The sequence below is a fragment of the Antechinus flavipes genome, chromosome 1, assembly GCF_016432865.1.
Source record: "Antechinus flavipes isolate AdamAnt ecotype Samford, QLD, Australia chromosome 1, AdamAnt_v2, whole genome shotgun sequence".
Taxonomy (NCBI): Eukaryota; Metazoa; Chordata; class Mammalia; order Dasyuromorphia; family Dasyuridae; genus Antechinus; species Antechinus flavipes.
This window is the reverse complement of record NC_067398.1, coordinates 112,918,236-112,936,183: the sequence shown is the minus strand read 5'-3', so window position 1 is coordinate 112,936,183 and position 17,948 is coordinate 112,918,236. Positions and strand designations below refer to the sequence as shown.

At 41.4% G+C, this 17,948-nt stretch overlaps 1 protein-coding gene across 2 annotated transcripts; it reads left to right on the top strand.

Annotated features, from left to right (window-relative positions):
* Nucleotides 1-6,569: 6,569 nt before the first annotated feature.
* Nucleotides 6,570-17,275, top strand: TEDC2 (tubulin epsilon and delta complex 2). Of its 2 annotated transcripts, none has more exons than XM_051988039.1 (11): nt 6,570-6,844; nt 8,143-8,241; nt 8,828-8,900; nt 9,153-9,663; nt 10,396-10,449; nt 11,882-11,972; nt 12,390-12,519; nt 12,655-12,756; nt 14,232-14,267; nt 15,390-15,583; nt 16,170-17,275. In XM_051988039.1, the coding sequence occupies exons 1-11, from the start codon at nt 6,776-6,778 to the stop codon at nt 16,314-16,316; spliced, it is 1,506 nt and encodes a 501-aa protein (XP_051843999.1). In that variant the 5' UTR covers nt 6,570-6,775; the 3' UTR covers nt 16,317-17,275. The 2 variants fall into 2 exon arrangements, with proteins under 2 accessions (XP_051843999.1, XP_051844004.1); XM_051988044.1 differs by lacking the exon at nt 6,570-6,844 and adding an exon at nt 7,518-7,650 and having other exon boundaries at nt 8,845-8,900.
* Nucleotides 17,276-17,948: the final 673 nt, after the last annotated feature.

Sequence of the window (17,948 nt, the reverse complement as noted above, 5' to 3'; positions counted from 1 at the left end):
ACTTAACATACTAACTTAATTAACAATTAGTGCTAATTGTTTAAAAAAAATTTTCTGACATTGTGTCTAAATTACTGCTTTTGCCTCTTGAAATGAACAAATCTAATAGTCAAATCTAGTCAAGTCTACATGTCAGCCCTTTAAGTACCAGAACACTAGAACAGGAATCATGTGATCCCCGAGCCCATGCTAAGCATCTCAAGTTTCTTTAAGTGATTCTCCTATGATTTAGACTCAAAATCTTTTACCATCCTGGTTGCTCTCCTATAAATATTCTCTACCTTATCAATGTCTTATTCTTTCTGTTACATAGTAGGTGCTTAATAAATATTTGTTGACAAATATCATAAAGGTAAAAATAATAAAATTTAGCAACTGATTAGATATGAGGGTGGTTGAGGAATTGAGGATAATACCAAGGTTGTGAATTTAAGTAACTAACTGAAAGGAAGGTAAAATCCTTGACAAAAATAGAAAAGGGATAGGTTTGGGAGGAAAGAACTCATGTTGAGTTTGAGATTATTACAGAAGATCCACTTTAAAATTTTCAAGAAAAAGCTAGAGATAGTCCACTGCTGCTCAGTAGAAAGACTAGCGGTTTGGAAAAATATAGATAAATATGGGTGTCATCTGCATATAAAGGATAATTAAGCCCATGGAAACTAATTAGGTAACCAAGTGAGAAAGTGCAGAAAGAGAAAGAAAGGAGGTCCCAGGACAGAGCTTCATAAGCTACAATTAAGGGATTGACATAGAAGATGTACCTGCAAAGGAGACAGTCTTTCTTTCGAAAGATAAAACAGGTAGGAGAAGAACCAAGAGAAAGCAGTATCAAGAAAATCCAGAACTATGTCAGTTGAATATAAGCTCCTTGAAGCCAGTTGCAGTTTACTTTTGTCTTTATATCTCTGGCACTTAGTAGAACCTTATACATAGTAGGTCCATAACAACTATTTGTTTAACTGAACTGGCATTATTACTACACACAGGAAGCAGGAGTGGTGGTAGCAGGGAGCAAGAATTCTGGTACTAGAAGATTTGGAGTTAGGGATCCCAATACTTGCTAGGCAGAATATCATAGATTTAAAACTAGAAGGGACCTCAAAGGTCATCTAATCCAATCCTACTTCACAAAGTTGTTGAGAAATGAGAAACAGAAATTTTTGTGCCAGCCCATAATCTGGAAATCTGAAATTCTTCTCTATGATCTTGTCTTTCCATCTTCTAGATTACTTTTACCAATCAGGTTGTTTGTTTTTTGTTCACTGTTTTACTCTTACCCTCTACCCTTCCATTTTCTTGGTGCATTTTCCCTGTTCTGGTCTCACTGTCTTCCCTCCCTTGAACCTGAAAAGGTCAACTTGGACTTGTCCCATCCTCTTGACTCTCTTGCCCTTTACCCTCTGCTAGTCCCTAACCCTCCATTACCTTCCATCTTCTGGCCTTTTTGACTCCTACTATATAACTGTAAAGATTAGAGCCATCACAAATGCTTATTATCTAATCTCATGTAGATGTGCACTGCTGCATAGCAACTGTTTTATGCTGGTTGACTTATCATCATCCCTGTAGTAGCTACTCAAAACCTTTACTTCTCTCTCCTAATATTAATCAAGTTCCTTTTTTTGTTTTTCAAAGCAAATCAGAAGATTATAGCCTTAGAAATGAAGGAACATTGGAGATCTTTTTTATAGGTGAAAAAATTGAGGACTAAAGAGATTAAATAGTTTGCCCAAAGTGACACTGACTGTTAGTAACTGAGCTAGGAATCAAAATTTAGGTCCTTTGAATCCAAATCTATTTCTCTTTCCAGTGTATCATGTTGCTTCTACTTTATCGAAAAAATCAGGGACAAAAGAGGCCACCTGTATGACTCCTTTTTCTTCTCAAAACCCTTCTACATCTTCACCAGTTCGATCCTCCTTTGTTCCAATGTGCGAGGCTGAGGTACCAAAGTTAAATCCTTTTCATGTGCCTTTAATTCCAGCTGCCTCCCATGTTTTCTTTTCTTTTCTTTTTAAATAACTTTTTATTGACAGAACCCATGCCAGGGTAATTTTTTACAGCATTATCCCTTGCATTCACTTCTGTTCCAATTTTTCTTCTCCCTCCCTCCATCCCCTCCCCCAGATGGCAAGCAGTCCTTTACATGTTGAATAGGTTACAGTATATCCTAGATACAGCCTCCTATGTTTTCCTTCCTTCTTTCCTTCTCTTCTTTCCCTCCTTCCCTACCTTTCTTTCTTCCTTCCTTCCTTCTTCCCTTTCTCTTTCCCCCTTCTTTCCTTCCTTCCTTCCTTCTTCCTTTCGTCTTTTCCCTTTCTTTCCTTCTCTCTCTCCAAATCTTTAATGTTTTCACTAAATAAAAATGCTAGTGATTTTTGTGGATTTATTTTGTAGCCTGTAACTTTATTTCATCTCTTAATTGTCTCAGTTTTTTTGATAATTTACTAGGATTTTGTAAATAAATCAACATGTCATCCCAATAGGATAATTTTATCTCTTCTTTATCTGTTTCTACATTGTTAGTTTCTTTTCTTTTGTCTTCTTGCTATGGCTAGCATTTTTGGGATTATATAAAATTATAGAAGGAGAGTGGGTTTCTTTACATTATTCCTATATTTATTGAGAAAGTTTCTAGTATATTTTCATTACATGTAATGCTTGGTTAACATCTTCATATATTTGGGCTTCTTCCCTGGTGCCTATAAACTTGCTTATGTTTTATCTATCTATTAAAAATATTTCCTTGATTAAGGGATTGAGTCATTTGAAGCAATCAATCAATCTCCCTCACATCAATTGAAGTAACTAATGAGATGCTATTTCTAGATAACTTTACAGGATGAAAATATATCTACTATAAATTAATCATTCAATCAAAGACATGAAGTATATGGGAAGCTATAAAATATTTGAAGTATATCTACCAAGGAATTTGGAATTATTGCCCCAAAGTTACAAATGTGCATGCACTTTGATCCTGATATATCCTGATTATGTCAATATCCCCATAGAAAGAGTAAAGGGATCTACATGTACAAAAAAAAAATTATAGCATCTCTTCTTGTGGTAGTCAAAAATTAGGTGTCTCCCTATTGGGGAATGGTAAGTGGTGGTGATATAAATATAATGGAATATGATTGTGCCATAAGAAATGATGAAATGGACAGTTTCAGAGGAAACTGGGAAGACCTCCCTGAATTGAGGGAAGTGAGCAAAGTTAGGAGAATAATTTATACAGTAACATTATAGAGAAAAACTTTGAAAGACTTTAGAACTGTCATTAATCAATGATAAATCAACAATCCAAAAGATGAAATGCCACCACTTACTGACTACCAGAGAGATGATGAATTTAAAATGAAAGTTCATGTTTTTAAACACAACCAATATTGGAATTCATTTTGTGAGACTTTATAGCTATATATTAAGGGCTTCATTTTTTTTCATTAAGAATTGCTTGGGAAAAATAAACAAATTAATTTAAAAAAAAGAAAAAGATTATCAATGAACTAGATAAAAACAAGGACTAGACATTTCTGCAGAAAACATCAATTAAAACCTTTGGATTAGATTCAAAAAGTCCTTGATCAGTTTTAAAGTTTTTGAGAGCCATTGGATGAGATGGAATGATGTTGCACAGGAAGTATATTTCAATTAGTTGAAGAATCTTGGGTCATACTTTGTGGGGCATATTTAAAACAAGCAAACTAGTTTGAAATTAAATGTTTAGAAACTTAGTGGCAGAACCCATTTCAACCAAACTCTCCCTCAATTTACAAGGAGAAATTTCTAAACTTTGGAGACCATATGACTTGGACTTTATTATCATATTCTGGCAGTGTCCCCAGAATAGTCATGACTTCAGGCACTATCTGCATCAGGAGTCAAGGGCAATGTAGACACACAAGAAAGATTATTTTCAATACTATACAAAGATTAAAGATACACTGTGCTTAATGAGAACTTCATGATTATCCTATGAAGGGGAGAAAATAACTTCTAGAAACCAGAGCCCCTGGATGTCTTTTCTGGTTTGTTATTTCTTCCAATATCCTCACCAGTAATCATCTTTTAAATATTGCCCCAAAATCAATTTGCTGAAGATAGCTGATCAAACAGTTTTCCTGAGATAGTATGGATTGAGAATTCATGAATCCTCATCCTCAATTATGGAGGCTTTACTTAGTCCAGTTCTTGAAAAAAGATAACCATTGTCAAAAGGATGAATCCAACCTGTGGTTTGGATTGCCAAAATATATGGTATTTATTTGACAATACAGAATTAAAGTTAAAAAGTCAATTCAATAGTTCCACAAAATATTTCAATATTTCAAGTATCAGCTTCTTGAGAAAGTATAGCAATAGTTAAAAGTGATTTCTGCTGCTTATTTAAATCTTAGTTAATATAATTCTTGAGTTTTTTTATGTTAAAGATTTCTTTTGGGTAAAGAAAATAAATAGCTACTCTATACCTAATTTACATTGTACATTGAGCACTTTTTAATTTCTCCTTAGCTCTTTTTAAAGAGACTGTAGATTTGAGCTAAACCTAATCTTTAAGTAATTTTCCATGGAGGTCTAAATTGAGGCATGTAAAGAGCCAGAGTTTAAAAAAGAGCCTAATCCCTCATTTTTAAAGATCAAGCTCTGAACCAGATCCACATATGTATGAGTCCAGAACTGAAAGGGACCTTTTAGTGGAGAGAAAGGGGACAAGTGCTTTGGGTTCCCTGGACTCAGCAGCAGATAATTTTTGTTACATCACTTTGGGAGTTAAGGCGCCTCCAGAAATTACCAAAGAGAGAAAGGAAATTGTGAGAAGCTGGTTAGTGGCAAAATTTATGCATGGATACATAAAGATTGAGATTACCAATTTTCTTTTAATGGTCCTTTCAGGTGTAGAGAGCTTTTTTGAAGTTGGACTGAAACTCCCTAGTCTCATGTCACCATATGGGAAAGACTTTGGGAATCAGACTTTCTAGGCTGCTAAAATCTGAGTCTTTCTCTATAAACAGAAGACCAGTATTGGGGAATGCTAGTATTCCCTAGTGCTAGATACTGTCAGCAATCATGATGAGATTGGTCAGCCAGGGATGAGAAGACCAACATCTCTTCTCATATTTATATGTTTATAATCAGAGTTGTATCAGATATGCTCAATTCGCAATCATTTGTATTTCCATGATCTGTAAATATGTACAGTTCAGAAAGCCTCTTTGCCATTTTAAAAAACATAGAAGGCAGTCTGGGAGAATTTGGGGAAATGGATGGGCAGTAATTTTTGGTGTTTCTAACAATATGCCTATAGTATATTGATTACCTATGTCCCATGAATAAGGGGGATCATTTGGTAGACTGGAAAAGTTCTGACATGCAGGGCAGAGTTGAAGCTTCAGACTTCCTATTTTAAAAAATTATTCTGAATGGAGGGGTTATGGTCTTGTTATCCAGAAGACATGGACTTTGAGAAAGCTGTTTGGATAATGTGAAACCAGGGTGAAAGTGAAATAGCTATTTAATCATTCCACCAAGTGTTTTATATGTAATGGGGATTGGCCAATGAGGGTCCATTCTTTAGAAAATATTCAGATTTGCCCTTCTTGTTGAAATATAGACAGTCTTTTCTGTATTCCCCATTTAGTTTCTTTTCATTCAAAAAAAGAGTATTAATTAAATTAAATTTTTTCAATTATCATTCATTTATTTTGCATTCCATTGGGAGGAGTGTGCATAATCACACAAAACCAATTTCTATATTGGCCATGACCAAAAAGTGTGTCTCATTGAACATATTAGACTTATCAGGAGGTGAATAGTCTTCTTTATCCATAGTCCTTTATAATCATTATTGATCACTGCATGTCATAATTCTGAAGAATTACAAAATTGTTCATTTTTACAATGTTGATGTTATGGCATAAATTATCCCTGCCTACTTTCAACCTAATACCTTTGGCAAGCAAATGTAGGAATAATAAGTAGGTATAAATCCACACATCACTCTATATACATTCTCCCTCTCACCAATGTATTTAGTACCTTTCAAGGACCTACATGAGTGAGGAAAACTGATGTGCTTTGGGTAACACAACTCTAGAATTGTAAACTTCTTTGTCCCCTTTCTGTCTTGATAGTTATTCATTAAAATTCCTTGATCAACTGCAGCTTCTTTATGGGACAGATGCTTCCTGTCTCTAAGCTGAGGTGATCCACACCTGACTAAAATCTCACCGGGCAAGACCCAGACAAACCAGGAGACAATCTAATTTCTTGAATTCTCAGCTTTCCTGCTGCTCCTCTGCTCAACTGGTTTTGCTATTTTTAATAGCAACTATTGCAACCATTTTTTTTGTCCTGCTTCAAGGTTATCGGATTCATTTCTGAAATTCATCCTTTCCTCAACCTTGTATCATTCTGGATTCGAATACTGACTGAACCTTCATATTTTTGCATATAGTTAGTAAGCAATTTTTAATTTATTTATAATTAGATAGATTTAAATTGTCTAGTAGTCAGAAGACGGTTTTGATTGTTATTCAGTGGTGTCCAGTTCTCCGTGACCCCGTTTGGGGTTTTCTTGATAAAAGATACTGTATGGTTCCCATTTTTTGTTCACTTATTTTACAAAGAAGGAAACTGAAGTAAACAAGGTTAAAGGACGCCCGGGTAGTAGATACCTGAGGTCTGAATTTGATCTCAGGTCCTCCCGACTCCGGCCGGTACTCTATCCACGTGCCACCCAGCTGTCCCATCATCCTCCGCGCCCCAGATGGACTTCTTCCTCTGGAATCCCAGCTTAGGGGCCACCTCTTTTGTGAAGGCCGCCCTTAAGTCCCTAGTAAGTAGCTTGTCTTCTCTCCTTGTTCAAATTGTCTTTTTAACAGAGGAAAGAATGGAAAACTAGCAATCTAGCAGACGAAACTAACGGGCAGAACGCGAGTCGGTGCGATGTTCCACGCCACCGCCCGCCCCCTTTGTCATGGTTAATGTATCGCAGTTATTAAAGTTAGTTGTGATTACTTGTGTATGTGCCTCGCTCGGCCTCCTTACTGAATTGTAAGCTCGTTAATCATATTAATGATTACATGAGTAACATTTCTTCGCGCCAATCCTAAGTATGTAGGGGGTTATTCTCCCAATTTCACAGGTTAGTAGAGCCGTTAAGCAAATTACCCGGGGTCACAGAGCTATTCAGTCACGTATAAGGTCATGTTTACCACCCCCTTCCCATTTTTGTGCCGCGACCCACCCCCACCTCACGGGTACAGGCTGTCTGAGTCAAGTCCTGGCAGCAGTGTAGAAGACGGAGCTGACTTTTGGGGCTCGTGGGCGCGCCCCTGACTCCCAAGGGCTCCGCCATCTCAGGTGTCTAGATTATGATCCCAGCTCGCTAGCTTCCACCATTTCTCTCTTTTCCTTCGGTTCGGGTTGGGGGATGCCAGTGAGTAAGAGCTGAGCAGCAGGACCTGGCGGAGGCGGGGCTAGGAGGTGGGGGCGGGGCTTCGAACAGGCCGCGGCAGTTTTCCCGCCGAGCTAGGGCTGCAGGTGTGTGCCTGTGTTACAAGTTACTGCCCCCCGGTCCCTATCCCACCCTACCCCACCCTCCCGTACGGCCGCCATGCTGCCTGCCGCCTGTTCCCACAGGTAAGGGTCCCCTTATTGGACACATAGTGGACACCACGCACGCCTTTGTGGGCACGCAGTCAGGTTCAAGGACCAGACGGGCCGCAACCATTGGTGCCGGTGACATTCCGACTACATTCTGAGAACCCCTAGCCTTCCCGGGCGCAGTCTGCGCGCGCAGGCGGGGGGGATGGGGTTTGAGGGAGAGGGAAGAGAAAGAATGTGTGAAAGAAAGGGGGAAGGGAAAAGAAGGGCGCGAGATAAATGGGGAGGGTAGAGGGGAAATGGGAGAAAGGAAGGGGGGATGGGGAGGAGAAAGTGGGAGACTTGGGAAGGGCAAAACGGAAAGGGGGAAAAGAAAGAGGAAGGGGAATGAGGGAGTAGAACAAGGGGGAGAAAGAGGGAGGTATGTGGGGGACTAGAAGGGGGCAGAGGACGTGGAGAAAGGAAAGGGGCAGGGGCGCTGGTCCTTGTGGGGGATGATAGCTGAAGCTGTGCTGGGGGTGTTTGCAGGCTGGTCACGGAGATCCAAGCAGCCCTGACAGCTTGTCAGAAGAAGGAGAAAGAGCTGGAGCAGTCCCTTGCCCGTTGCCGAGTGTTGCTTCAGCCCTGGTATCCTGGGGGAAAAGGGGGTGGTTGGCCCGGCTCTGTCCAGATCGCACTGAGAAATGGGCCTTTGGCACTGCCTCCCTCTGCCTACCTTTTGGGGTGCAGCATTCAGCATCTACAAAGTCCTCCTGAAGGGGGCGAATACAGTCGTAGACTTTTAGGGTCACTAGGGACCATGGAAGCATCTGGACTAACCCATTTCACTTTAGAGATGAAGCACTGAGGCCAGAAAAGTGACTTGCTTAAATTCCCATGGTGGTAAATAGAGCTCGAGTCCACTCTTCATCACCATGCTGAGCTTCCCCTAGCCATAAAGATTTGTTTTAGAAAGAGAGGGGTCAAGAATTTTTTTGGAGGTGGGAACAGCATGGGGGCATCTCTTGGGAAACTGGCAAAGAGGTCACTAATTTATAGTAACGAGACCTGGATTTAGATTTCAACTCTGATATGCTAAGTAAGCCATATATTCTCTTAGAGTTTTTGTTTCCTTGTTTGTCAAAATGGTGAGAATAATTATTATAGCAGTCGCTTACCTCACTAGGGTGGTTGTGAAGAAAGCTCTTTATTAACTAAATGATGAGGTGTTAAGAATTTTGTCTCCTCCAGGGAAGTGCCCTCTCCCCCAAGCCCTGAGCCAGCCCGGAGCACAGAGACTAAATCTGGTGAGCCTTGGCCTCTCCCCTCCGGGCTCTGAATGGAGGTACTGTGGCCACTGCACCCCTAGCTGGGGCACTGGTCTGGGGAGGGGACAGTCCTAGTTGTCCTAGCTGGTAGTGAACTGGGACTGTTCCTGGAAAGCAGCAAATTGGATGGGAAACACACATTGCTTTTTTCTAACAATCTAAGTATACAGGCCTCAGACTGAGGGAAGGGTTGAGTGGGGGGTGGTCTTAGATTTCTTCCCTTATTTCTAGCTTTCTCAGAATGTGAACCAACTCCCAAAGACCTCAAGGAATTGGAGCTGCTGACCCAAGCCCTGGAGAAAGCCCTTCGGGTCCGGAAAGGCATCTCCCAGGGACAGGCAAAGGAGAAAGCCTGCAGTGGCAAAGCTGCCACTCCTCTTGTCACTGCCCAGGCAGACCCTGGGGCCAGACCCAGAACTTCAAATCCAAAAGCCTCTGTTCCAACCAAGCCCCCTGCTGCCTCTCAAAGGGCCAAGAGTAGGGTGAAAAAACCTGCCAGAACCTCCTCTAATAGGGGCAGGGCCCTCACACTTGCCAGTCAGCCACATCTCTCAGTGCCCATAGAAGGGGGGCCAGCTCAGTCCTGCCCCCTGCCTCCCCAGGGCCAGGTCCCAGAGCTCCCAACTCCTACCCCAGTTTCAGTCTTAAAAGAAGCAAGTGCTACCAGGCCCAGTCCTGGACCAGAACAAGCAAAGACCCAACCAGGCCTGGCGTCTGAGGCCTTCCTACTCAAGGACAAAGGGTAGGTTTCCTGAGCTCTGCAATGCATGATTGAAGTTTTGACAAAAGTGGTTGGGCTTTTATAGACTTTGTCCCACTCAACTTAGACCTTTTCTGGGGCCCAACTCTGAAGGAAAAGTCGAAACAAACTTTGGACAATACGTAAAGGTTAATAAGGATTTTGGAGGACCACACTTCCCGGGCCCAGCTAGTCCTGTACTCTCAGAGTTGCCTGCCTGGCAATCCGAGGTGATCCTTTGGGGGTATCTTGCCCTTGCCCCTGTAATCTAGAGCAGAGATTTAGCTAGCTTCCGAGGTGCCTGGCTGTGAGCCATTATCTTCAGGCCACTCAGATTCAGCCGGGACATCCAGAAGCTCCCTGTTTACTATGAAGCCTGATACCATAGCTCCAATGAGGTTGAATCCTTACAACCTTAGGGTCAGGTCCACACTGAGCTTTTCCAGAGTCCAGCGCAGCTGCCAGGTAATACAGGTGCTGGCTTCCTGCTACCGAGACACCTCTTCTCCCTGCTCCACCCCTCTTGGCCCTTGGCTCATTTCTGCAGTCTTGCCTTTGGGAGCCACCGGCCTGATAGCCCAGAGCTGTCTGGTCACTGGGCCTCTTCTTCCTCCGGGCTTTTTAGAGCTCTGCTGATGACAGGGATTGGGGGGGAGGGGATGGAAATGGGACTGCTCTCCCTGGGTCAGTTCCTGAGTATGGAAGCAAGCCCTGATTAGTGATTGCATTTTGCAGGACACAGCTGCAGCTGCCTCTGTCCTATAAGAAAATTGCTTCCAGGAATTCCAGGTAAGGTTTGTTCATTAGACAGAAAAATTTGAGGCCCTTTAAGGATATCCACTGCCAGGTGGGCAGTAGCAAGACTCAGACGCCTCAGGCCAAGTTCCAGTGCCTTTGCTTCAGAAAATACCCATTCCTATACCCTCTTAATATTCAGTGACCTTTTCAATTACTTTGTCCTTTGAAAAGGAAGCAGCTTCGGAGAAAGGGAATGACTGATTAAGGTCACACTATGAATTGTTGGCAGACTTGGCACTTCTGACCCAGGATTCCAATTTCCCAGACTACTGCCTAAACCAATATAATAGAGGGGGGGGGGGGCAGGGTTATTTCTTTCACACTGTCCTCCAAAACTCCCTAGTGCTGGATAAAAACCTAATTTGGGAAATATTTAACAAAATAAACATAGTACAACATAGATAATGCTAATTTTCATGGTTTATGAAGTTGATAGCAGACAGGAGGGATCCATTTTTATTTGAGTTTAACCCCACTGTTTTGGGTAGCCCATTGTACTGCTGAGAGTTAATTTTTTAAATTTAATTAATTTATTTTGAAATTCAGTTTTTAATGACAATTTCCAGAATGGATTATTCAGCCTTCTATCTTGGCACAGATGTCTTGACCTCTACTTGCTTCTTCTGTCTTCCCTAAGCAACTTAGCCTACTTAGGGAGAAGATAACAATCTTGGTCAGTGGACTTTCTGTGTCCACTAATAGATGATTTTCCCCGAGAAAAACTACCCCATTCAAGGCCTTGTCCTTGCTCAATAGCTCTTTGTTCTAACTACACCTTTTCACTCTCAAGCTCTAAGGCCTATCACAGGCATCAGAGGTGGTACAGAGTATTATGCATAGAGAGACTAACCTAACCCCTTTCTTATTATTCAAAAGTGTCCTTGAACCTGCTGGTTCTAGTTTAGTGGAGCTACTTGTTAAATTTTCATTCACGATTTGTTTTCTTGTCTAGACTTAAGGTAATAGAGATTAATTAAGGCTAATAATGATTTAAGTTTAAAGATGTATTGTGCATTTTTTGAAAAGCTACTTGTTAAATGTTTGCCCATGCCCTCCTATACATCTATCATATGCAACAGAAATGGGAAAGGCTGGTTGAAATAACCCGAGTTTCAGCAGTGTCTATGCCAGTATTGTTCAGTTGTGTCTAATTCTTTGTGACTCCATTTTGGGGATTTTCTTGGCAAAGATGCTGAAGTGGTTTGCCTTCTCCAGCTAATTTTACAGATGAGGAAACTGAGGCAAACAGGGTTAAGTGCCTGGCATTACACAACTAGTAAGGATCTGAGACTGGATTTGAACTTGGGGAAAATGCTTCTTCACTCCAGGCCTGGCTCTCTATTCACTGGGCCACCTAGCTATTATGCCTGCTATCCATGTCTGTACCTGTGTACATTTTGTTGTGTATTTGTGTGTATTCTAGCCTGTGGGCCCAGGTCCAGCACTTGCAGTCCAATCCTGATCCTGATGTAACTGCTGCCAAAGCCCGTTTCCTGGAGAGAATGAAGGGGACGGTATCCTTGCCAAGTGCAAGGGCTGTGGGGGTGGTGGGGCAGGGAATGCCTCTGACTCTCAGGCTCTTTAGCTTGAGGCAGGGAGAGTAGAAGCCAAGAGGAAGAGCTCTTTGGCTAATGGGAGTTTTGGCTAAAAGCCATAGTTACTGAGATCACTCCCTTGGGCTGGTGGAAGACCCCAGCTGTCTCCTAATGGAGCCATCCTTCATATAATAAGACTCCCTGGGCCTCTTAGTAGATCCTGTGTGCCAGTGGATTGTTCATTACCACCTTGGGGAGACGGGCCAGATTAGCCATCTGCCAGACTCTCCCTGGAGCACCTCCTACTGGGGTCTGTAAGGAATAGGAGTAGACTCCTGGGGGTGAGGTCAAAGGGAGGAAGAAGCCTCAAGAAAGCTTTCCCTGACTTGCTCTGAGTTTGACTTGCCTAGCCCATCACTGAGTCTTGCTGAGATCCAGGAGGAGGTGAGTCGCCTGGACCAGGCCTGTCACATACTGACCCAGCATCTGGAAGAGACACTGGATGGAGATGGAGAGGTATCTGCAGGTGAGAAAGGAGACTCATAGAACTGCCTGGATTTCAGTTGGCTGAAGGTGATAGGGCGAGCCTGAGTCCGTGTTGAGTGGTCCTGGGGGCTGGGTGAAGATAACTTCTGAAGCCATATCTTTCCTCCTCCTGCAGCCTCTCTGAGCTGGGAACAGGAATATCGCCGACTGGTCACCCTAGAAGGACTGCAAGCTGCTGTAAAACGGCATTTGCTTAGGCTACAAGAGCTTCGGGAAGGTGAGGCTCCCTGATAGGTCACCAGAAATAGGCTAGACTGAGGTCCCACCTTCTGAGCCTTGATCTTTAGTCTAAGGCCAGAGTATGAGTGCTGGGAAGGAAGGAATGGACAGCACTGCTACCTCTCTTGGCCTTGATCTGCTGCCCTAGGTGGATGGGGAGAGCAGTGGGAGTGGGGAGCACCAGCTAGGTTCTATAATCCCAGGAAAGAGGAGCAAGTTCACCTTGAGATTCTCATTTCCTTAAAGACTGCTTTTTAATATGCTGCTCAGAGGTGATGTTCCTTGTCATAGTATTTGTATTTTTCTTTTTTTTAGTAATTTTATATCCTGAGGTCCTAGAAGCCATCTCTATAACAAATAATAAAAATTAGGGGGAAAAAGATTGGCAAAAGCAATCAATAGATCAATTATATCTAGAGTTCCACACCTTTAGTCTTCCATGTTTGCAATAAGGAAGGGCTATATATACTGTCATATTTCTTTGGGGCCAAGCTTAGTATGCTGTTGCTGCTGCTACTGCTCCCTTCTCCTCTTTCTCCTCTTCCTCTTCCTCCTCCATTAATTCATTTATTAATAGCTTTTTATTTTTCAAAATATATGCAAAGACAATCCTCAACACCCACTCCTACAAAACTCTGCAGTCCAAACCTTCCTCCCTCTCTTCCAGACAGCAAGCAATCCAATGTAGGCCAAACAATTCTTCAAACATATTTCCACATTTATCATGTTGCATAAGAAAAACTAGATCAAAAACAGAAATCAAAAATGAGAAAGGAAAAAAAAAAAGCAAGCGAACAACAATAATGAAAATACCATGTTGTGATCCATAATTCAGTCTCTGTAGTTCCCCCTCTAGATGCAGATGGCTCTCTCCATCCCAAGTCTACTGAAATTGGCCTGAATTACCTTTGTTGGAAAGAGCCACATCTCTCACAGTTGATTATAACATAATCTTGCGATTGCTGTGTACAATGTTCCCTCTCTCTTTTTATTGAATATAGATTTTTTTATTTACAAGTTATATACATGGGTAATTTTTCATCATTGACAATTGCAAAACCTTTTGTTCCAACTTTTCCCCTCCTTCTCCCCACCCCCTCCCCCAGATGGCAGGTTGACCAACACATGTTAAATATATTAAAGTATAAGTTAAATACAATATATGTATACATATCCAAACAGTTATTTTACTATATGAAAAGAATTGGACTTTGAAATAGTTGTGCAATGTCCTCTTTACTCACTTCACTCAGCATCAGTTCATGTAAGTCTCTCCAGGCCTTTCTGAAATTATCCTGCTGGTCATTTCTTACAGAACAATAATATTCCATAACATTCATATACTATAAGTTATTCAGCCATTCCCCAGCTTTGGGCATCCATTCAGTTTCCAGTTCCTTGTCACTCAAAAAGGACTGCCACAAACTTTTCTGCACATGTGGGTCTTTTCCCTTTTTTTTATGATCTTTTTAGGATACAGGCCCAGTAGAGACTCTGCTGCATCAAAAGGTATGTGTGTTTGTGCTTCTTAACAACCAAGGCCTGGTGGGTGCTGGCTTCTCAGCTAAGTTGGGGCCCAGGCTCTTCATCTATCCTGCAGACAGTCTCTAGGCCCCTCCTTTCGTGTCTGTAAGTGCTAAATAACTCGGAATGCTTCACTGCTCCTGTCTGAAGAGCTAGCTCTTTGTCTTCTCCATTAACTTAGCTGTTCTACTGAAGGGACTTCTAACTCTGACATTGGTATGTGGCGATAGACCAGACAGTAGGAAATGGAGTCCTTAGCACCCCATGCAGTAAAAGATAGCCGGGGGAAGGGAAGAAGCATTTATTTAAAGCCTACAATGTGCCAACCACTTTATGTCTCATTCAAACCTAACAACAATCCTGTTAGGAAAATGTTTCTTAATTTATAGTTGAGAAAACTGAGGCAGAAGGCAGACAGTTTGTAATTTACCAAGATCACATAGGTACTAAGTGTCTGAAGCTGGATTTGAACTTGGATTTTCCCGATTCCAGGTCTAGTATTCTACCCATTGTGCCATCTAGCTGCCTAGGTGGTACAGTGCATAGACCTACTAAAGTGGCAGGGCTTCTGCCTTCACTATAAGTTGTTGCCCCACTTGGCTGCAGAGCCACTGTTAAAATTGATCATGGCCACTTTAGTATCATTAAAAAAAAATCTTAAGTCTTAGAGTAAGATCTAGATCAATTACACTACCTATAAGAATATAGCCTCTTTTAAGGCTTCCTTAAAGTACTACACTCTAGAAAGTGAGTGATAGCTGTCATTCTGCTCTGGTGCTTTGTGGGGGAGATAGCTAGTGGGCCTACTTGTTATAATAGTGGGGTGAGCTAGCTCCCAGCACATCCTGCTGGTCATTTCTTACAGAACAATAATATTCCATAACATTCATATACTATAACTTATTCAACCATTCCCCAGCTTTGGGCATCCATTCAGTTTCCAATTCCTTATCACTACAAAAAGGGGTGCCACAAACTTTTCTGCACATGTGGGTCTTTTCCCTTTTTTATGATCTTTTTAGGACATAGGCCCAACAGTTAACTACAAATAGCAGGAGGCTCTGATTTCCTCTTTTCTCTTTCCCATTCCTCTTCTCATCCCCACAGATATACCAGAGGAATACTGCTTGGGATCCAGGATTGTAGAGAGCTTTACTTGGGACTCAATTCCATGTTTAGGAGGAAAGGGGTTGAGTGGGCCCACTAACCGTCTTGTCTACTCCAGTGTCCAAGAGCTACAGACCATGACCGCTCTCAAGCTTCGTGTGGCGATGTTGAAGCAGCAGATCCACCTACAAAAGGTGTACACCTGACCTGTCCTCAAATGATGGCAAGATTTCCTATTGAGCCAGCCATCTGCTTACTTGATCTCCTTTTTTATGAACTCTTCTCTCTGTGGACTTAATAGTTCTGTGTCTGAGAGGTCAGACAAAGAGAGTGTGTATCCAGGGAGGAAACTTTCTCCTCTGAGGGAAGAAAGAGTTTAGGGATGTGGGACTAGATCCTTTACATGTGTCTTCTTTTCTTTCTTTCTTTTTTTTTTTTTCTTTTTTTCTTTTCTGCCCTCCCTAAGATTCCAAGAAAGACTTGTTATCAGAATCTGGCACAGTCTTAGGGATTCTTCAAACCAGTGTTCATAGAGTCCTCTATGTGGTAGAAACACATTCACATCTGGTGGCTGCATTTTTGTAGTATAGCCACTTAATGTGTTTTTTTGTTTTTATTTTTTTTATCTGGGTCAGGGGGTGAGAAGGTGCTTTTCTGGTGTAAACAGTCAGGATGTAAGAGGTTGTGTATGTGCATGCATGTCACAGTCCCCATGATAGTAGGCTGGAGTATTTAAAACCCTTCTTGTCTCTAAAACTCTTTTCTCTGTGGTACCTCTAGGTTATGATGGAAGAGTTTCTCCCCTTGGTGAGATCTGAGACTCCTGCTGATCCAGCTCAGTTGGCACTGTACCGTGCTATCCATAGCCAACTCTGTGAAGCTGGGGAGTGCTTCTCCGTACTGGTGAGAGATGAGCCATCTGTCTGAGTCTGGCATGGTCCCTAACATCCATCCCACCAAGTTGGGCCCTCCCTCCACTGAACTTATGTTTCTGTTGCCCTTTGTCATTTATTAGCCAGAAACCTTTGCTTTCCGTTGCCTGGGAAGCCTTGAAAGCCATATGGAAACATTAAACATCCTAGCTGATCTCTGCCCTCCTCCACCATCAATCTCTTGTCCATCTGTCTTTCTGCCTAGCTCAGGACTTTGGAACCCCGGAGCCTAGACTGAGGACAGGGAGGGGCTTATTGTTTATACAAGGATATGACTCCTTGGGGAGAGGAGAGGATATGGAGGAACTGAAGCTGTAATGGTGATAGTCCTAATCTAAGCCAGAAGGGAGAGGAAAGGCAGTAAAACTGGGGGCCTTAGCAACAGAAAAAGACTTCAGTTGCCTTAAGACTAAAGTCCTTTCAGGAACTTTCCACTTCACAGATGATCAGCACAGCATGAGACATTTGTTCAATGGAAGAGAGTGATTGTTAAATTTACTGAAATGATTTACAGTCATCCTTCTTCAGGCTCATATAGTTGAGGGAGCTATCAGGAGGTCATAAGCTGGCTGCTAGTCCCAGCTCTGTGCCTTACTTTTTGGGTGACTGATAGGGAGAATAATGTTTGTACAACTTACTACATAGAGTACTTTAGAAATGTTGAATGTTGTCAACATCTAATAAAAGTGTATGAGATTCAAACTCAGGACTTGTAATTCCCTGAAAGATGCAGTGATTTCAGTTGAAATTGGCACAACTACAACTCACTTTTTCAATAGAGACAGAGTTGTATAGGATTTACTTCTGTTTTAAATACATTTTTATTCTAAAATTAAACATGAAAAATTGAGCATTTCTAAATATACATAACCCAAAAAAAGGATTGCATACAAAACCCTTGTTTTTTTTTTTTTAAGTATATAATAAAGCCAACTTATCAATTTTTGTCAGCCATTCTGTTTCTCTGTGCTTCCTTCTGAACTCATGGACTCTTGTACACATTAAAATGTTTCACTGGTGCTTCTTTTTTTTGTTATCACCATTACAATTCCTTTATTTCCCCACGCCATGCATAAACACCTTCCAAGTCAAAAACAAAAAGAATAAACTATAATAGATAAGTATCATCAAGCAGAACACATTTACACAATGACCATATCCAAAATTAGATCTCTCCTTCCACACCTTGTGACTGTCACCTCTGTCAGGAGACTGATAACATGCTGGTATGTAAGTGCTGTGGAAACAGTTGCTTTGATTAGAGTTCTTAAGGTTTTTTTGAAGGTGTTTTTCTTAATAATGACTTGTCATTGTACAATTGTTCTTCAGGTTTCTCTGAATATTCCTTTCAGCATTTCTTACAGCAAGATCATATTTCATTATTTTCATAAACCATAACTTATTGGCACTAGCTTTTATTTATTTATTTTTTGCCATTCTTGATACAACAGAAAATTCTGCTATAAGCATTTTAGTACACATCTTCCTATTCCTTCTTTGTTTTATCTATTCAGGGATACATGCTTAATGGTAATATGACCGAGTCAGAAGATTTCACAATTTAATGAATTACTATTTATAATTCCAAATTGCTTTTCATAATGGGATTAAATCATAATTTCAACAA